The sequence below is a fragment of the Carassius carassius genome, chromosome 17 (genome assembly GCF_963082965.1).
Source record: "Carassius carassius chromosome 17, fCarCar2.1, whole genome shotgun sequence".
Lineage (NCBI taxonomy): Eukaryota > Metazoa > Chordata > Actinopteri > Cypriniformes > Cyprinidae > Carassius > Carassius carassius.
Genome location: NC_081771.1, coordinates 14898900 through 14915652, shown reverse-complemented (window position 1 = coordinate 14915652; position 16753 = coordinate 14898900). Strand labels below are relative to the sequence as shown.

The 16753-nt window shown below is 38.2% G+C and overlaps 2 protein-coding genes across 6 annotated transcripts in view; both read right to left on the bottom strand.

Moving 5' to 3' along the window:
- The window catches only part of sgip1a (SH3GL interacting endocytic adaptor 1a), a 93651-nt gene extending 93117 nt beyond the window's left edge, over nucleotides 1–534 (bottom strand). The window contains exon 1 of the mRNA XM_059571023.1: nucleotides 465–534. The gene's annotated coding sequence lies outside the window, so the exon portion shown is untranslated. The remainder of the gene's footprint in view (nucleotides 1–464) is intronic.
- Nucleotides 535–5293: 4759 nt separating this feature from the next.
- The window catches only part of pde4ba (phosphodiesterase 4B, cAMP-specific a), a 142996-nt gene continuing 131536 nt past the window's right edge, over nucleotides 5294–16753 (bottom strand). For 4 of the 5 annotated variants that reach the window (XM_059571017.1, XM_059571018.1, XM_059571020.1 and 1 more), the window contains 9 exons: nucleotides 12048–12141; nucleotides 9589–9764; nucleotides 9397–9495; nucleotides 9127–9291; nucleotides 8943–9042; nucleotides 8705–8859; nucleotides 8479–8601; nucleotides 8168–8350; nucleotides 5294–8088 (listed from right to left, as the gene is read on the bottom strand). In XM_059571017.1, coding sequence (XP_059427000.1) covers nucleotides 7720–8088; nucleotides 8168–8350; nucleotides 8479–8601; nucleotides 8705–8859; nucleotides 8943–9042; nucleotides 9127–9291; nucleotides 9397–9495; nucleotides 9589–9764; nucleotides 12048–12141 — 1464 coding nt within the window. In that variant the 3' untranslated portion in view covers nucleotides 5294–7719. Of the gene's footprint in view, nucleotides 8089–8167; nucleotides 8351–8478; nucleotides 8602–8704; nucleotides 8860–8942; nucleotides 9043–9126; nucleotides 9292–9396; nucleotides 9496–9588; nucleotides 9765–12047; nucleotides 12142–13035; nucleotides 13614–16753 lie in introns of those variants that run through there. The other variant, XM_059571021.1, reaches the window with a different exon arrangement.

The window sequence follows — 16753 nt, the reverse complement described above, 5'->3', positions numbered from 1 at the left end:
CTAATACCATGACTGTCAAATATAAACCCATGGCTTCTTCAACACAGTTCTAAAGGACAGTATCAGTATCTTAACCTAAACCTAATCAGTTGTGAATAGCCTAACCACACTAAATTATCTTGGGTTAAAGCTGTAACGAGTAAAATAAACTTATAATGGAAGGGGTATGAAAAATAAAGCTAAAATCATATATTATCTAGATCTATATCTCAAGCTAGTGTTGCTTTAAAAAGTAAATATTTTATAAGCATGTTTACAAGTTGGTTATGGTACAGAAAGACAATGCAGCCAACCCTTCTGACAAAGAAATGCTGATGATTTTGTGCAGTGTATCACGATCAAAGCTCACATGATTTATTTGACATCGCGTTCTCAAAATAGAGTAGGAAATAAAACATCTTCACACTAAATGAAAACAGAACCGCCTCCCATAACTTCAAATTAAAACACAACCCACAATGAACCCACATTACCACGTTTCCTCGGATTCCTGCTTCCTCAAAAACACCGCGAGCTCCTCGTGTGTGTGTGTGTGTGTAGACCTGCCCTTTGCAACATAAACAAACTATCTCACACTACAAACATTCACTGAAAAAAAAAAAGAAAAAGCTTTCGCGTTGGCGCAAATCAGACAACACAAATTTTTTTTTGTAAAATATAAAGAATCTGTATAATATTGAAAAGTTAATTCAAAATAAAGAAGTGACTACCATTAGAGAGAAAGGAAACTGTTGCCACGTGATTAACAGACTAATGTAAACACATAGACCGATTCGATCGATTTATGATCCACGTATTATTTTTTATTTTATAAAATATACTCCAGTGCACTAAAATGTTATGTACATTGCTTTTGAGATTATATGGATTAGTGAAGATATCACGTTAGAAATGTATTTACTGTAGCAGTGCTAATTTAGTGATTAGCCAGCATATATATATATATATATATATATATATATATATATATATATATATATATATATATATATATATACACACACACACACACACACACACACACACACATAGTCACAGAATGCTATTAAACACAATTCATTATCTGAGATTTGACGGAAATGTTCATGTATTTCAGAAATATGACTCGAAATATGACAAATTATAATAGAATAATAGGCCTAACTGAAGACACACAAATAACATTTTGTAAACACTGAAGCTTATTTATTTTGATGAATTTTCTTTGAATAAAGGTACATTTGTTGTCACACTGCTTGCTGTGGGTCATTTTCTCTGTACAGAACACAGATCAATAAATCCATATAGCATAACCAAGGCAATCCCTGATTGATTGAAAATCCTTACAGTGACATGTGCCTACCCTCATGTAAATGTGAAATAATATTGCCTTTGTGTTGGCATGAAAATACAAGCTTTCATTTCTTAAAAAAAAATCCCAAATTTTCATACAGAAGCAAGAGTTAAAGATGCAGTCCAATGATGAGGTTGCCATAGTAACTGCAGATCATCAGAGGCCTAAGACAATGTGTTCTAGCGCAGCCTGTATTGCGGCTCTGATGTTTGTGGGAGAGACAGAGGATTATTAGCATCCAACATGTTATCATACGGTCACAACTCATTACATGATCTCTCTCACTCACTCTGCCTTCTCTGTGGGGAAGTAAGACATTTAAGGTTCTCATGTAAGGTTCGCATCACTTTTTACCACTGCAGAAATCTCATGTAAATTACGCACACATTCCACCACACTAAATGAAGCATAAAGATGGCTAAACATGAGTGCATTTTCTAAATGGCTGTTTTATGCATAGGCCTAATTTGTTTGTGTTTGTGTGAGTGTGTGTTCACTCGTTCTGTGGGCCAGCTGAGCCACATGCTGCATCCACCAAATGTCAGAAAGCATTTCGGTTCCTCATTTGAGGCAGAGCATTGTCCCTCAGGGAAGAACAGCTTCCCTTTCTTCTCCTGCTCTCCCTGCTTTATCCATCTTTTCCTCTGTCTGGCAGCTTCACTGCACTGCACTTCTCTTCCTGGAGAAGACACAGCTGAGCGGATGCAGGGAGGTGTGGGTGGAGAAAAAGAATCGTTTAGAGAATTATGCAGCTAGCTGATGCTGCACCATGTCGCGTCATTTTTAAGTTATTTGATAACTTTGAGCATTATTCAATACTTGTGAGGTCCAGATGAGTTGATAAATGTGGTGCACCATTCTCGATGTGCAGTTAACTCTTCGGCAAATATACAGTTCAATGCATAACACATTTTTGGATACTTAAAATTACTAAATGTTATTATTTGATACAACCAAAACGCATGACATATGCAAATACAAAATTCCTTTAAAATTCATGCCAGCCAGTTTGATATTTTGTTATACAGTCAAATGCAAAGATAATCATAATAATTTTAGGTGTGGTTTGGTCTCAGAATACATATAATATGACCCCCCCCCCCCCCCCCCCCCCAAAAAAGTTTTATTTTTATTTTGGGTGCATCTCAGTATAAAGGCCTACTTATTTATTTGTTTTGGAGACCAGGGATAGTTGTCATACTTTTTACACCAGCATATATTTCAAAGGATTGTTCATTCATTCACTCACTCACTCACTCATTTATTTATTTGTTTATTTTATTTATTTATTTATTTATTTCAATTTATTTAAAGGCACATGCCCCAGTGTTGGGTAAATAAGTAAGTAAGTAAATAAATAAATAAATGCATGAATGAATGGATGGATGGATGGATGGATGGATGGACATTAATTTAGATTTTTGATGACAGAATGTTGTGCTACTATTAGAGTTAAGATTTCACAGTCTTAACCTTTTGTTTAACAAAATGTTTAAACAGAATGAATGAATCAGGTACACTAATATATAAATATAAATCCATTGTTTCGGTCAACAGTTATTGCAAATAAAGGGTTGAATTAAATAACACACTGTACAGTATGTGATTACCTGTTTTAATTTATCTAGGTTTTTAAGTTAATTATTTAAAGACAGCAAAACATCCACACATCTCTTATATCAATCGTTTTTGCCTCAGTATTAGGCTGCTCGTAAACTCCTTCATTGTTTCTAGTAAGGGATGAGCAATCAAATAAATCAACCAACCAGCATGCAGACTGGAAAAAAATCTCCTCTGACACGCCATCAGTGCTGAAAGCCTAGACAGCTGCCACATGAGAGCCCAGTGAGGGAGCACTGCTGACCCGCAACTAATGAGTGTGGAAAATGAATTTCGTAGCGCTCTCTGGTTAAGTAGATCAAACAGAGAGTGAGTGAGGGAAGAAGGGGAGATGAAGAAAGAGGAGCAATGTAATTTTGCCGTACAGACAGAACAGAAGAAAGCTCTCTCTGTTTAAGGCCTTTTTGAATCCACAAGTCTAAATGGACCATTTTGAAAGACACGGCTGTTTCTGGCCATTTTGATGCTCTAGACCTGTCACTGGGGGTGATTTCCAAATTTGTCACAGCAATAAAGAGTGAAACAAGGAGTTCTCACCAAGACCCTTGTCTGACTCCAGATGGGAAATTTCCAAGAAGAATGGAAATTGAATATCTTTAGACCCCTCAGTTTTTCTTTTATCAAGCTGAAAGTTTCATCCCGTTGTGCTGTGCATCATGTTTTTAATTAGATTTAAAATACATACATATATATATGGTCCACTCCTAAACCGAAATTGTCAATGGGGCCTAAGCAGATCATATGAATGAAACTGAACAAATTCATGTGAATTAGCCACTTATTTGACCTGGTAGCATGTTGATCACATGCACAAAATGATTAAAGCATAATATGCAATATTTGTAACCTATTATTGTATCTTCTGTTTGTATATGTACACACACATTTGTGTTGGTACGTGTTTGAGTGTTTTATGGATTTCATTTTAAAATCGATTTTGGTGAACAGTCTGAGACACTGGGCAGCAACTCACAAGGAGAAAGACTGTCACTAGTCTCTTTTCCTTATTGGTAGAGATTAAAAATAACTCTGGCTAGCCATCATGTGACTGATTAACAGCCTTCATTTACAAGGGTAACACTCTCAGGGGGTTCTTCGAGCACTCTGCATAATGTTTCCAAACCCTTAGTTATCCATAGCTGTGGGAGTTCTGCAATATATAGTACTCCCACTTGCATTTATCAGTAATAGAAACTCAAAGTCATAACATTTGTTGATTGCTTGCATTACAGCAAGGTGCTTGAATATGTCTGCATGTGGCCTTACTTGGTTATTTTATGGCAGGCATTTTACCTTATGGTTCTCTTATAAAAATCTGGAATCAGTGCATACTGGAACCATGCATAAATGCATACAGGTCAAGATACCTACTCTTTAGCTTTATATATATATATATATATATATATATATATATATATATATATATGAAAATGAAATGAGAAGTATCCTGGCCTGAAATGGCACATGTTTCTCTGACTCTTTCACTTTACCTTTATTCTTGCCTCACATAAATTCTTGAGATTCTGGGTAAAAGGCTTCAAAATGATTCCCACAAAGAGATTTGACTCGGGACTGTGTCATTTGAGGGCTGACTTAGCTGGAGGAACAGAACAGGACTGATATTCACTGGATGTGATGTGACCTGTCACACTGGATTCAGCTTCAAACTAGACGAGCACACAAAGGGTTCAAATGCAAATCTGATGGCCTCATTTAAGATCAAGGTTCAGGTTTTCACATAGCACTTCATATATTTTTTATTTGTAATTTTTTAATATGTAAAGCTGCTATTTATATTTTTAATGTTTTTGAAGCAGTCACTTATGCTAAGGCTGAACTTATTTGATGTTAAAAAAAATAAACTGCAATATTATGAAATATTATTTATAATATAATTTAAAAGAATCCCTTATTATCCCCTATCAGTGAAAGCAGCTGTGCTGCTTAATACTTTTGCGGAAACCCGATACTTTTTTCCACCAGGATTCTTTTAGTAATAGAAAGTTCGAAAGAACAGTATTTATTTGAAATTGTTTATTTTTTTATATATAAAACTTTTAATATATTTACTGTCAATTGTAATCAATAAAATGCATTCATCCTTAAAAAATGCAGACTTTTGATTAATGTTTTAAGAAATCATGGCAATTTCTGAAAGATGCTCATATGATGTCATTAAAGTAAAAGGTTTTGTATTTATTGCATCTATTTATCTTTGTTTACTTTTATATTATTTTGTATTATATTGTTAGAATCAGTGAAAATTTACAAGATATTGATTTAAATAGAATTAATGTAACATAAAAGCAATGAAGAAGGAGATTAACACATGGATTATATTCATGCTTTGTCTTTAATCACTTTATAGAAAAGTAGCTTCAGATTTTATTGAACACAATATACAATATTATTACCATACATTGTGTGTAACATTAAATATTCACCTGCAACAATGTGGGATAACCAGACGATAAAAACTCATCCCTCATGCAGATAGCACTAATTCTGTTTAATCCTTTTGGACGCAAATCGGACCAAAAGATCTCAAACATAGTTTAACAAAGTTATACTGACAATTTGAATTTCAAAACCGCTAACAAGGTCAGAAAAATAGTTCACATTAGCACAAATAATTACAGAAGATCACATTTTAGTAATTATATCGATTTCACATTGTTGTTCAGAGATTGTGACGTTGGTGACCAATTCCTTTCCTGTAAATGTGCATTTACAGGCTACTTCTGAGCCGTTTTTAGCAATCTCCATTCAAAATGTTGTATATATTTCAGGGCCACATTCTGTGGAGAATCTCGTGAGATACTAATTTATCGATGTTACACCAAACAGTGATACACAAAGCTTCTAATATCTGACAGATGTCTACAGTATGCATTTATGTCTTATCTACAGACTCTCCCCGTTACCAATGGGTCGCGTGTCTCGTAGGCTACTTTTCTGGGCAGTTGAAAATTGTGCAATATATTCATACATAGTATATATAATATATATTTATTTATATTAAAACATAAACAATATTACTAAATAAAAAAGACTCAGTCCAAGAGCCCACTACACAAGAATCACCACCAGTTTTAGGTAATGCAAGTGCATATAAATTAATCCATTTACAAAGAAACATTATTTCTTATGTACAGTTACCGGTAATAAATACACTGTTATAAACAGTAGAGGACCAATCTGAGCGCATATAAACAAAGTGAATGGAAGGGGTTGTGAAAAGCGTGGGCTGGTGATCAAGCGACCTGAAGGACGCTTGCACACACAAACACAGTAATGTATAGACATATATATGTGCGCACAAACATACATTTGCATGCTACTTTGGCCATTAACTGTTTCCACTGTTGAGAATTTGCGTGTAAGGTAGTTAAAGTACCTCAAAGAATGAACTACACACAAACTTAAACGTTAATGGTGATTAAATGTATAAGATGACAATGCTCAATAGATTCATTATAAAACTGGCATGTTGAAATCTGACGAGTGAAACTGTTAAAATACTAGAGAGAAATGTTGGAGGTTTCAAATCGTAGTTTTTTTAATCATATCTTGGTGTTTTGTGGGATGGGGAAGGAAATCAGTTTACGTCAATGTTTTTTTTATCTGTCTCAAAAGTGAGCCAATCATGATAAGAGATAAAAAAAAAAATTTAGAAGACAAGTGAGGAAATGTTCTGTATCAAAGTGGGTAAAAAAGCTACAAAAACTAGTTCAGACTGCTTTTACTCTGTGTGTCTGAAATATAATGGGAAGAATGAAAAATGACTGCAGTAAGGAAGACTATTATGATGAGTCGAAAGCAAATGAATATTTAAGTGACTATAGCTTTGGCTTCCCCTGTGATTTTGTACATTATGAGACCCCTAGTGATTGTTTTTTTTTTTTTTTGGGGGGGGGGGGGGGGGTCTTCATATTTAAGGGTATTTAAAGTTTTTTGTGCAACAATGCATTTATCTAACAACTTTTTTTTTACCCTAATATGGATGGGATGATGTATGGATCCAAATAAACAGAGTTTGTGCACATATTTAAAAAGCCCAACAAATATGTAGCTAGAATAAACAGAAAGTGCCTCTGTCATCATTTCTTGGTATTCTGATCGTTTGTCAGATGTTTGGATTATTAAGTTATATTGCCAAACAAAGGAAGACACTAAGTTCTCTCTCCAGCGTAGATATAAAACAATTATGCATGTTCGGTCTGGTTTGCTTAAGAAAACGAAAACATCTCAACGTACAGTTATACTAAAACGTGTTCAATAAATAAAAGACTATTAAAAGGACAATAGTAAAAAGGCACACAGTCTTTAGACAAATGGTACAGAAAAGTAAACAGTTTCTCTCTTTACAAATACTTGTTCTTCAGTAGTTCGTGTTTGACCTCGTCACACACCCATAGCTTTACAAAAAGTTTGTGTTGGTACAAAAAAAAAAAGAGAAATCCTCTCAGTAGTGTCTACTCCTCACCACCAGGTAAACAAACAAATAAACTGTCCACGTTGGCCCCAATCCTTCATGTTTATCAAAGTCGCCTGTCAATTGTTCAGGTCCAAAATGTCTGCAGCATTTATTTCCTGAGAGCTCCTACCAATCTGTCTCCAAACGTAAGTGCAAGGAGGGCAAGACATCCTCCTCCCACGAGGGCCTAAAAAAGCACCCCATGTGGGCTTTTTCAAAAGCATCAACTGCAGGATTGCTCCTCTCGCAAGGGAAAAAACAGCTACCGCCTATTAAGAGACGCCAAGTCCTATGTGTCGACAGGTGAGGCATCTTCAGTAACTATCTGGATGTGTGTAGTGGACTCCATTTCTTCCTCTCTGTCTTCTTCTTCTTCAACATCCTCTTCCTCGTCACCCTGGCTATGTTCATCTTTTTCTGTGCCTTCTGAGTCCTCTTCCTCTAGCGTGAGCTCAAACTGGAACTTGTCAGGCCCTGAACTCCCACCGTTACCTTCTTTGTCGGGCTGGTAGAAGGGTGGGGAAGGGCTCTGGGGTATCATGCTCTGGTACCAGTTCCGATTATCCTCCAGCGTGTCCAGGATATCCTGGGCGTCCGGATGCACCAAGTCGGCCCAGGTTTCCCACAGCGGGTGGACAATATAGTCAATGAAACCCACCTGAAGAGAAAAATGTGTTAGATGTTGTCCTTCAAATATGGTACTTCATGAGACCGTTGCATCTCAGACAGTTACTAACCTGTGATTTCTCTACTGAGGCAGTGTGTTTGTCACACATGGGGCTGATCTCCATGCCACGCTCCCTCTCTCTGTCACCCTGGTGAAAGAACTCGTCCATGATGCGGTCGGTCCACTGCCGGTACAACTCCAGAGACTTGGTGGGATTGCTCAGATCGGCGCAGTGAACCATGTTCCTCAAGACCTGAAGTAACGTTACAATTTTAGACAACTGCAGTTCATCACGTTCCTCTAATTTATCTGAATCATCTCAGCTGGAGTTCAAGCAATCATTGGATTTTCCAATGGAAAGAGGAACAGAAAGATTTGTACCTGTATCCTGTCTGTGTAGTTGTCCAGAAGTAAAACTCCTGAGCTTGTCACTTTCTTCGTCTCTACCATGGTCTTCAGATCGGCCAGTAAGCTCATGTGCTTAGACATGTCTGTGGCAAGTACCTATTAAAAGGAGACATTAAACAATACATGTTAGCATATAAATCATTGCAATGTAACTGAAAGCAGATGGCCTAAAAGAAAGGAAGGAAGTGAAGAACCTCACCATGTCGATGACCATCTTTCGGAGTGACTGCCTCTGTATCTTAGTGAGGTTCTGGAAGATGTCGCAATTGTCCTCTTGGAGAAGTTTAAAGCCCACGGCTAAGTGGTGGTTCTCCAAAACCGACTCATCGTTATACATGAGCGCTAACTCAGAGTCTGTAAGAATGCAAATGCGCAATTAATTTAAGTGTCTCCATAAACATTATACAGATAGTAGGGCGGGAATTGAGAACACTCACTTGTATTGATGAGGAACTGGTTTGTAACTCCAGGATGGTCCACATCATGAATAGCTGCTGCAAAAATGGCTGCCAAGATCTCAAGATCCGTGAACACAGCCTGTTTGGGACAAATTGAAATAAAAATGGTGAGATATATGAAATCCTTTGAAGGAAAATTGCACCTGAAGGGAAGCGTTCTTACATCTAGAGCAGGTGTGGAGAGCAGAATGTGAGTTGACTGGGCCACATCAGCAGCGTGAAGGCTGTTATGATAGGCCACATCTTGGTGGTAATGATCCTCAAGGGTCATCATGTACATCACAAAAGTATCTGCCGGGATCTTAAATGTCTTAAGCAAGTCTCGTTCCTGTTACAAAAGGAAGCAATATTATTACAATCTTGAACGATATGACGTTTTTGTTGCAAAATGTTGAAGGTCAAAATCACAAGAAAGGCTGGAGGTACAACTGACCTGGAAGATGGCGTACATAATGCAAGTGAGAGGCCGGTTGTGAGAATACTCTGAAACTGTAAAGATGTTCAGGCCCCATTTATTCAGGTCTTCTAATTCCTGGAAAGAGAAGACACAAGGGAATGAGATCAACAGAAATTTTCAGGTGAACACACCTAAGAGCACTAAAGTATTAGCCAATCTTCTACCTACTTTTGACAGTAAATCCTCTTTGTCAGTTTTGACGCCGAAGCGAGCGATGCCAGAGTTGAGGCTGGGCCCGTGAGATACTTTCTTCACACCACTGATCTGAGTCATCAACTGCTGCTTTTTCTTCTTCTCGCGGGCTTTAAGTGTAGGCGAGGGAATCTCCACATCATTCTGCTTTTCTGTGAGAAACAGCAAAAAACAATTGATTAGAACGATTTTGGTTTTTCATCCTGGTTGTTACTAAATTTCCACAGACAATGTGAAAAACGAACATTTGTTAACCACGAAACCGAGATGGTCCTCAAATCTCTTTATACAGATCATGCATAACTGTGTCAGTTGTTGGCAGATCACATTCCAGATAATTCAATCTCTTCATTGTAGTTTACACACAGATGAGGCACATACATGCCAGCACAAAAACTCATTGTTGGGAAACCGGTGGCCATGGATCGTGTTTCCCTTTAGTGATGCAAGTAGACGCCTTTGGCCCAGGTGCAGTGCCATAGCTCAATAGCTGCACTCAAACAGCAGAACAGACACCCAAATCAGAGCGTCTCTGCCATTGAGCTATTCAAGCAGGGCTTGCCCCTCCTTTCCTCCTCCTCCAGTTCCACTCTCCATTTTCGCTGTGACAGATCTGTCAACAAACTGCATGGAGCCCGTGTCTGCTTCATATGGCATCTCTAAGGGTCAACCCTCTGGAGTTATCAATTGACAAAAAAATGGCGGCAGAGGAAGGGCATATCTCTGGGGCAAAAATGCCATAAACCTTCATATTAGGGATTTTCTCATGTAGAAATGCTAATCCAAACTCTCCCAAGGATCCACAGGCCATGAGTGGACTGAATTCCTATTCTCACTTTCTCAATTACTGCAGATAACGTTGTTCTCTCTTGCCGTAAAGCTCTGGCATGTCACTGAAAGACTGTGATAACACCTGCTAATAGCTGCTGGCTTGATGAGGGAGTGAGAGGAGGTGAAATATGAGGGTTGGTTAATTCATTACAGTCATTATCCTCATCACTCATATGTCTCTGTTAAACATGAACCTGTGCCATTAGCAGCACCGCAGTCATTCAGATGGGCTTGTATCCTGAGTGAAGAAATGCGAAGCACCCTATTAAGATGACGGAATGGAAAGGGACAGGGATGGGGGAGTACTTGTTTCCCTTTCATCTCAAAAACCTCCTTCTCTTGCGGTAAAGATGCTTGATCAATAGAAAATGCCTCCTATCTGATTCCACAGAGCATTCGCAGTGCTCATTATAGCCAATTTGCTTGTTTTCTCACAAACATCCATCAGAGCCTCGTTCCTTGAAGGACTCTGTCACATGTCACTCCATGTCTCCTTCTAATATAAAAAAGCAAACAACCAAAGACAAGCCACATGTACAAACCATGTGCTCAGATCCAAGATTTCAGAAAAAGAAAGAAAAAGGAACATTATGTCCGGATCAGATTTAATCTCATCTCTGCTAAACTCACACGTTTTGATGCAGACAGCGAAATCACAGTGGCATAAAGACAGCAGACACACGTGACAGCGCACAGAGGTTTCACAGCTAACATTGAATCCCGGGAAAATGTAACCAATTTTAGTCCCAAATAATCTGAACACAAAGTTGTACAGCACCAGAATGGACACCAATATTTATTTGCAGATTTTGTAATCAAAATTTCAAATTTCCACTGCAAAAACATTTTTAAATCTATATTTTTGCCTTTTTATCATGCAAAAATGTCTCTTTTTTTACCATACTGGATTTGGATGGATAAAAATTATAAAATTATAATAACTTCTAGTGTATTATGTTTTATAATATTTCATAAAAATTTGCTGAAAGTAAATGTAATTGTTATTGTAAATATTTACCAATTTAATTAGTAAACAAGACCTAAATACTGATTTAAAAGTATTTTTTTTGCAGTGAAATGGGGCCTCCCACTGCGGCAAGGACCATGAGTGTTTGTGTGTTTAGATGGGGCATGCGATGAGAACACAGGAGCTGGATGAGTCACAGGTTCTCTTGCCGGGATGTTCCGTGCTGGGGGTTCCACCATCAGAAATGCTTTACAGCAGGATCCCATCCCCCTCCATCTCTCCCTCCCTTCACCTAACTCTGCTCTCTCCTTTCCACCCTCCCCTTCCTCTTTTCCAACTGCTGCATTGGGGATCTCTCTCCTCATGCAGAAACGAAAGTCTGATGCCATCTCACGGCATTCCACAAACAAAATGAACCTTTGTACTGCATTTAATGTACAATACTTTCACAACTAATGAATTGACTTTTTTCGTTTGCATAGCTTTTCGAAATAAAGCATCAATGAGTCTAAACCGCAGTTCAGCTCTGGAAATGACGCAGCCCAAATTGAATCCACAATGGCGCATACTGTATATAGCCAATGTTTAGCGATGACTGTGGGTGTTTTAGCGTAAGAGTGAATTTGTGTGTGATTACCTAGGAAGGTGTTGGAGATGAACTCTGACACCTGATTGCCAGATCTGCTCATCTCAGAGAGGTGCGTCAGCTCCCTGTTCAACATTCTCTTGAACTGGAAAAGATAAAGAGGGAGAATCATTAGTCATGTAAACCCAAAAAAGTTCAACAGTGAATCTTCCGTAGGGCTGACATTTTTCCAGATTTTTTTTTTATACGGACATGCATTTACAAATTTAAATTTTAAAAATATCACAATGTGTTATGGGGTACAAAATGTTAAATATGACCAAATAAATATAATAATAAATAGAAATTATATAAAAATGTTATTTAATATATTAACATCTAACATCTCTTTAAATCTCCTTTTTAAAATAATCATGCATTTATTTTATTGCATTCATTTCTCTAGTTTTTAAATAAATCTGTAATACCTGCATACACGCATACATTTCTTTAAATAAATAAAGAATGAGAAGTGCAGTACAAGAGACAAGGTAGACACTGTTTGAGATTTCATTTGTAAACTGAAACATTTAAACCCTTGCCAAGTTTAAAGTAATTCATTTTTTAGCATTTTTTTTCACATATAATGTATGAATATATGTTCCCAAAGCACTGATGTGGATCCAAAAAGATGCAATGTTAGCAAGAAATAAATAAACAAATGCATATATAATTAAATAAGTCAAAAACGGCAGCCATATCCTGCGCCACATCTTAGATTTTGGAGCTTCATTAGTACAAAGGGATAAATCACAAAAACAACCCACAAAACTGTGCTTTTGACATCCAAATCAACATTTTAACTAAGATTCAAAAGATTCATTTGAAAAGAACAGCTCAAAATAGAGCTCGGATCTAGACATTCCAGCACAGGATGCCACACAGCGAGACTTGCTGTAGGTTTTCCTTCTCAGTGTCTCTCTAGACCACCAACAAACACAGAACCAAAACCAACCTCCATTAGGAGACCAAATAACAGTTTAGTAGCTGCCATACACACCTTAATGTAACCCCAGGATACAGAGAGAAGGTAATTGGCCTCAGGCATTTTGGATCGTATTTAAGCTCCCGAAATCCACAACAGCACACTCCTATACCACGAAGGAAACGAGCCAGAGAGAGGCAGACGAAAGGGATTCTTCTAGTTGCGAAAAACAAAAAATCCCCTCTTCTCTCCTCTCCTACTCTGCTTGGTATGGATTAGTAGCCAAAAAGCAGACGCAAGCCGTCTTCACGGCAGCTCTCGGCTGAATCGCTCTGCCGTTGACTGTCCATGGCTGCAGATATGAGCGGGGGCCGACAGCGGATGGGAATACCCGTCCTGGGATGGAGGATGATCCAGAGAGCGATGGCCAGAGCTGGAAGCGAAGCGGAGTGTCTGAAAGTGCCAATGAATTATGGAGGAGATGAAGGAACAGTGGAGCAGAGGGAGGGAGGGATGAGGAAAAAAAACACTGGGATGCTCATCTGGCTGGAGGGGGGTCTTCCTCTGCTGGATTAGTGCCGCTCCACTGCTGCAGTACGCTCGAGCTCTCTCATCATCTCGCTCTGTCTTTCTCTCTCTCCTTCTGCTTCGCACCCTCCCTCACCCGTCTCTCCCCCGGTCTCAAGTCTGTCAGCCCCAGCAACACACTCCACAGCCACATATGATTTGACATAGAGATTGCTGAGGAGGGGGGAGCCCCTGCTTTGTTATGCAGGGAAAGCGCAAAAAAAAGACACGTAAAGAAGGACAGAGTTTATGGACGCCTTTGGCTTTTTTGGGAATAATTCATCGGCTTTTATGGCATTCCTAATCAAGTACAACTTGTAAGAGCGAAGAAAAATCTGGGTTCTTTCAGGCTCGGTCAGCCTTCTTTATTGAATTCCCATAATGCATGAGGCTTCATATGGAGCTCTGTGCTATTTTTACCGTAGAGTATGGTGGGAGAGGAGACTTGGATAATTGCCTCTCTTTGTCTTTTTTCGGTGACATCAACACCCCCCCACAACTCTCTCTCCCTCTCCATCCAAACACCAATTACACCAACATCCCAACACCATGGCAACAGTGTCATGTGACATGGGCTGCCACTGAGGCTTCCCTCCCTCCCTAGCCTCCAAAGATGGCTGCCCAGGAATCACGAGGACACCACTGCGTCTCAATAACATCTGCCAAATCAACCCCCAATTCATCAGGAGGAGGAGGCAAAGGGAGGCAAAGGGCCAAAATCGATGAGCTGTCCTTGATAAAGCCACTTTGGGCAGAGTCCAATGGCAGGGAAAACCCTTAGTGAATATGAGGGAAAAATAAGCCAATTGTTGAATTAGGATGGTGTTTGGATGATTTTGCTGGTCAACCTATTGGTTTCCTAAATGGACAATCTTGAAAGTGCCCAAAACCAATAAAACCAGCAGACCAGACCATTCTGTCCTCATCATCTTCACCTACGATGGATAAAATAGAACATTACACTAGATGCATAATTACACAAAGGATTTACATTAAAACAATTTACACTCAGGAGCTGCTTGTACATTTCATAAATAGTTACAAAGGAACAGCGAGCAATATTCAGTCAAACATGAAATCTTGAAGTAGAAAGACTAAAAAATTATTTTCTGGTAAAATGTATTTGCCTGTTTTCGCCCCTTAATGCAGAGAAGCTGGTCTCAGATTTGAGGAGCTAAAAGGACTCATGCAATGATTGTGGATTCTCCGAACTGTGAAATGTGTGTGTGCCTGTCTGTGTTTGTGCGCCTTCATGAGAAAAAGAGAGTGGGAGGGAGAAAGGGAAAGAGGGGGGAAAGAGAAAGATGGAAAATAGCTGAGAATCTCTGCATTATGCTGCAGTGGGGGTTCCTCAGAAATGCACGAGACATCATGCATTTCTGTAAACAACTCTGACATATCAAAGACGAGCTGCCTTCCGCGGCTCACATTTATTCTTATCATCCATATCAGTAAATCCATGTGAGTGTCTCTCTCTAAGCTCTGTGAGAAACATGGCTGTAGGGGGGCGGATGTGCACCTACTTCTGCTCTGAGAAGAGTAAAGGGTGAAAGGAGGGAATTTCATTCCCAAAGACCTTCATTCACATGATTAAAGATAACCGATTCTATCAGTGTAATGCATTTAAAAGCAAAAACTAATTTATTTAGGAAATTAAAGCTGGATAGTCGACACATAATGAACATCAAGATTCACCATTTTCCTTTTTTTTCGCCTTTTTGACACCAACAAACCTACAAGGTCATAATTTAAATGTAAATATTTTCTCCACATTATCTTCAGTATCTCAGTTAACTTGTAATTACATTGTTTTATATGGAGCATACAGTAGCTTGTGACACCAACAGACGCGTCAACTTCCCAAATGTATTTCATGTCAACTACCCACTGGCAGAAAATATGCACATCATAATAATTTATATATACCTAGATGCAAGTTTTAATTTTTGCTTTGTTTTATAACAGGATAATAAATAATTGGATGATATTTTATTTTCTCCACCAGTGGGCGGTATAAAGCCACAGATATTTAGTGAGAAAAATTTCTCACACTGTTCGCTGGTGGACTGTTCAATCAATTTGTACTGTCATCATGACCTTGTCTAATGCATCAGTGTGTCTGATGTAGGACAGACAATTCAATCAATCAATCATTAAAATACATTTCACTTTTCAGCTGTCCATTGTCAGTTGAGATCTGTGTTCTTATTTCCACCTTTCTCTGTATTCAAACTTGTATGTAAATGTCACACTTCACTTTTTTATTATTATTATTATTACTACTACTTCTCACTACAGTAAATGTCATGTGTACATCATCTAGTGGGGAAAACCCCCATTTATTTCTTGGTCAGAAACTGTGGGAGTTTTGTTGCACTGAATGATGTCACTTGAGAAGCACATAATTGCAAAATCTGCAAATTCTTAACAGCCATTGATTGATATATGATGATCGCTGGAAGATGACTTTGAAAGACTGTGACGCACACTGAGATGATAAACGAGTTCTCTGGTATATTAGAACAGTAACATCAATAATGACATAACAGCTTATGAAGAAATCAGCAGCTCTTTGTGTGCCAAACCAACAATGCCTGAGGATACAAGCCCAACGTTTCACTTCCTCAAAATTTCTCAATATGTGAACAAATGTGTGTGTGTAAAATCAACTAATGGATGAAGTAAAATTATAAGTAGTTATTATATTACAGACAAGAAACGTTTTAAGCTGCTTTAGCCCCAATTATATCCACAATCTAAATCCATTAAGATATAACAAAGACTGTTTCCATGCAATTTTCCCTGCAAGCTTATACTGGTGATCTCAGTCTACAACCAACTAAATATGCAGGAACTTTGGAACTTTGAGACCATCAGCTCAATGTTACAAGGCTGGCTGATATTATAGATGTGTGACTATACAACTCATTCAATTCAGTTAAAGAGTATTTGTATAGCGCTTTTCACGATGCAAATCTTTGCAAAGCAGCTTTACAGAAAATTAAATTTTCTACATTAAGAAAATAACTTATTAGTGGAGATGACTATTTCCAGTTGATGTCCATGTGGATAAAAATGGACGTTAAAAATCAAGCAGTTGTATGTTGTCTGTTGTCTGAGTGTTGTGAGTCATCTGAGCTGTTCTGAGGGGTTATAACCACACTGTTTAATTCACATTGTCTTAATCGTAACTTCTCAACACAAGAAGGCACTGCGCAAAAAATAA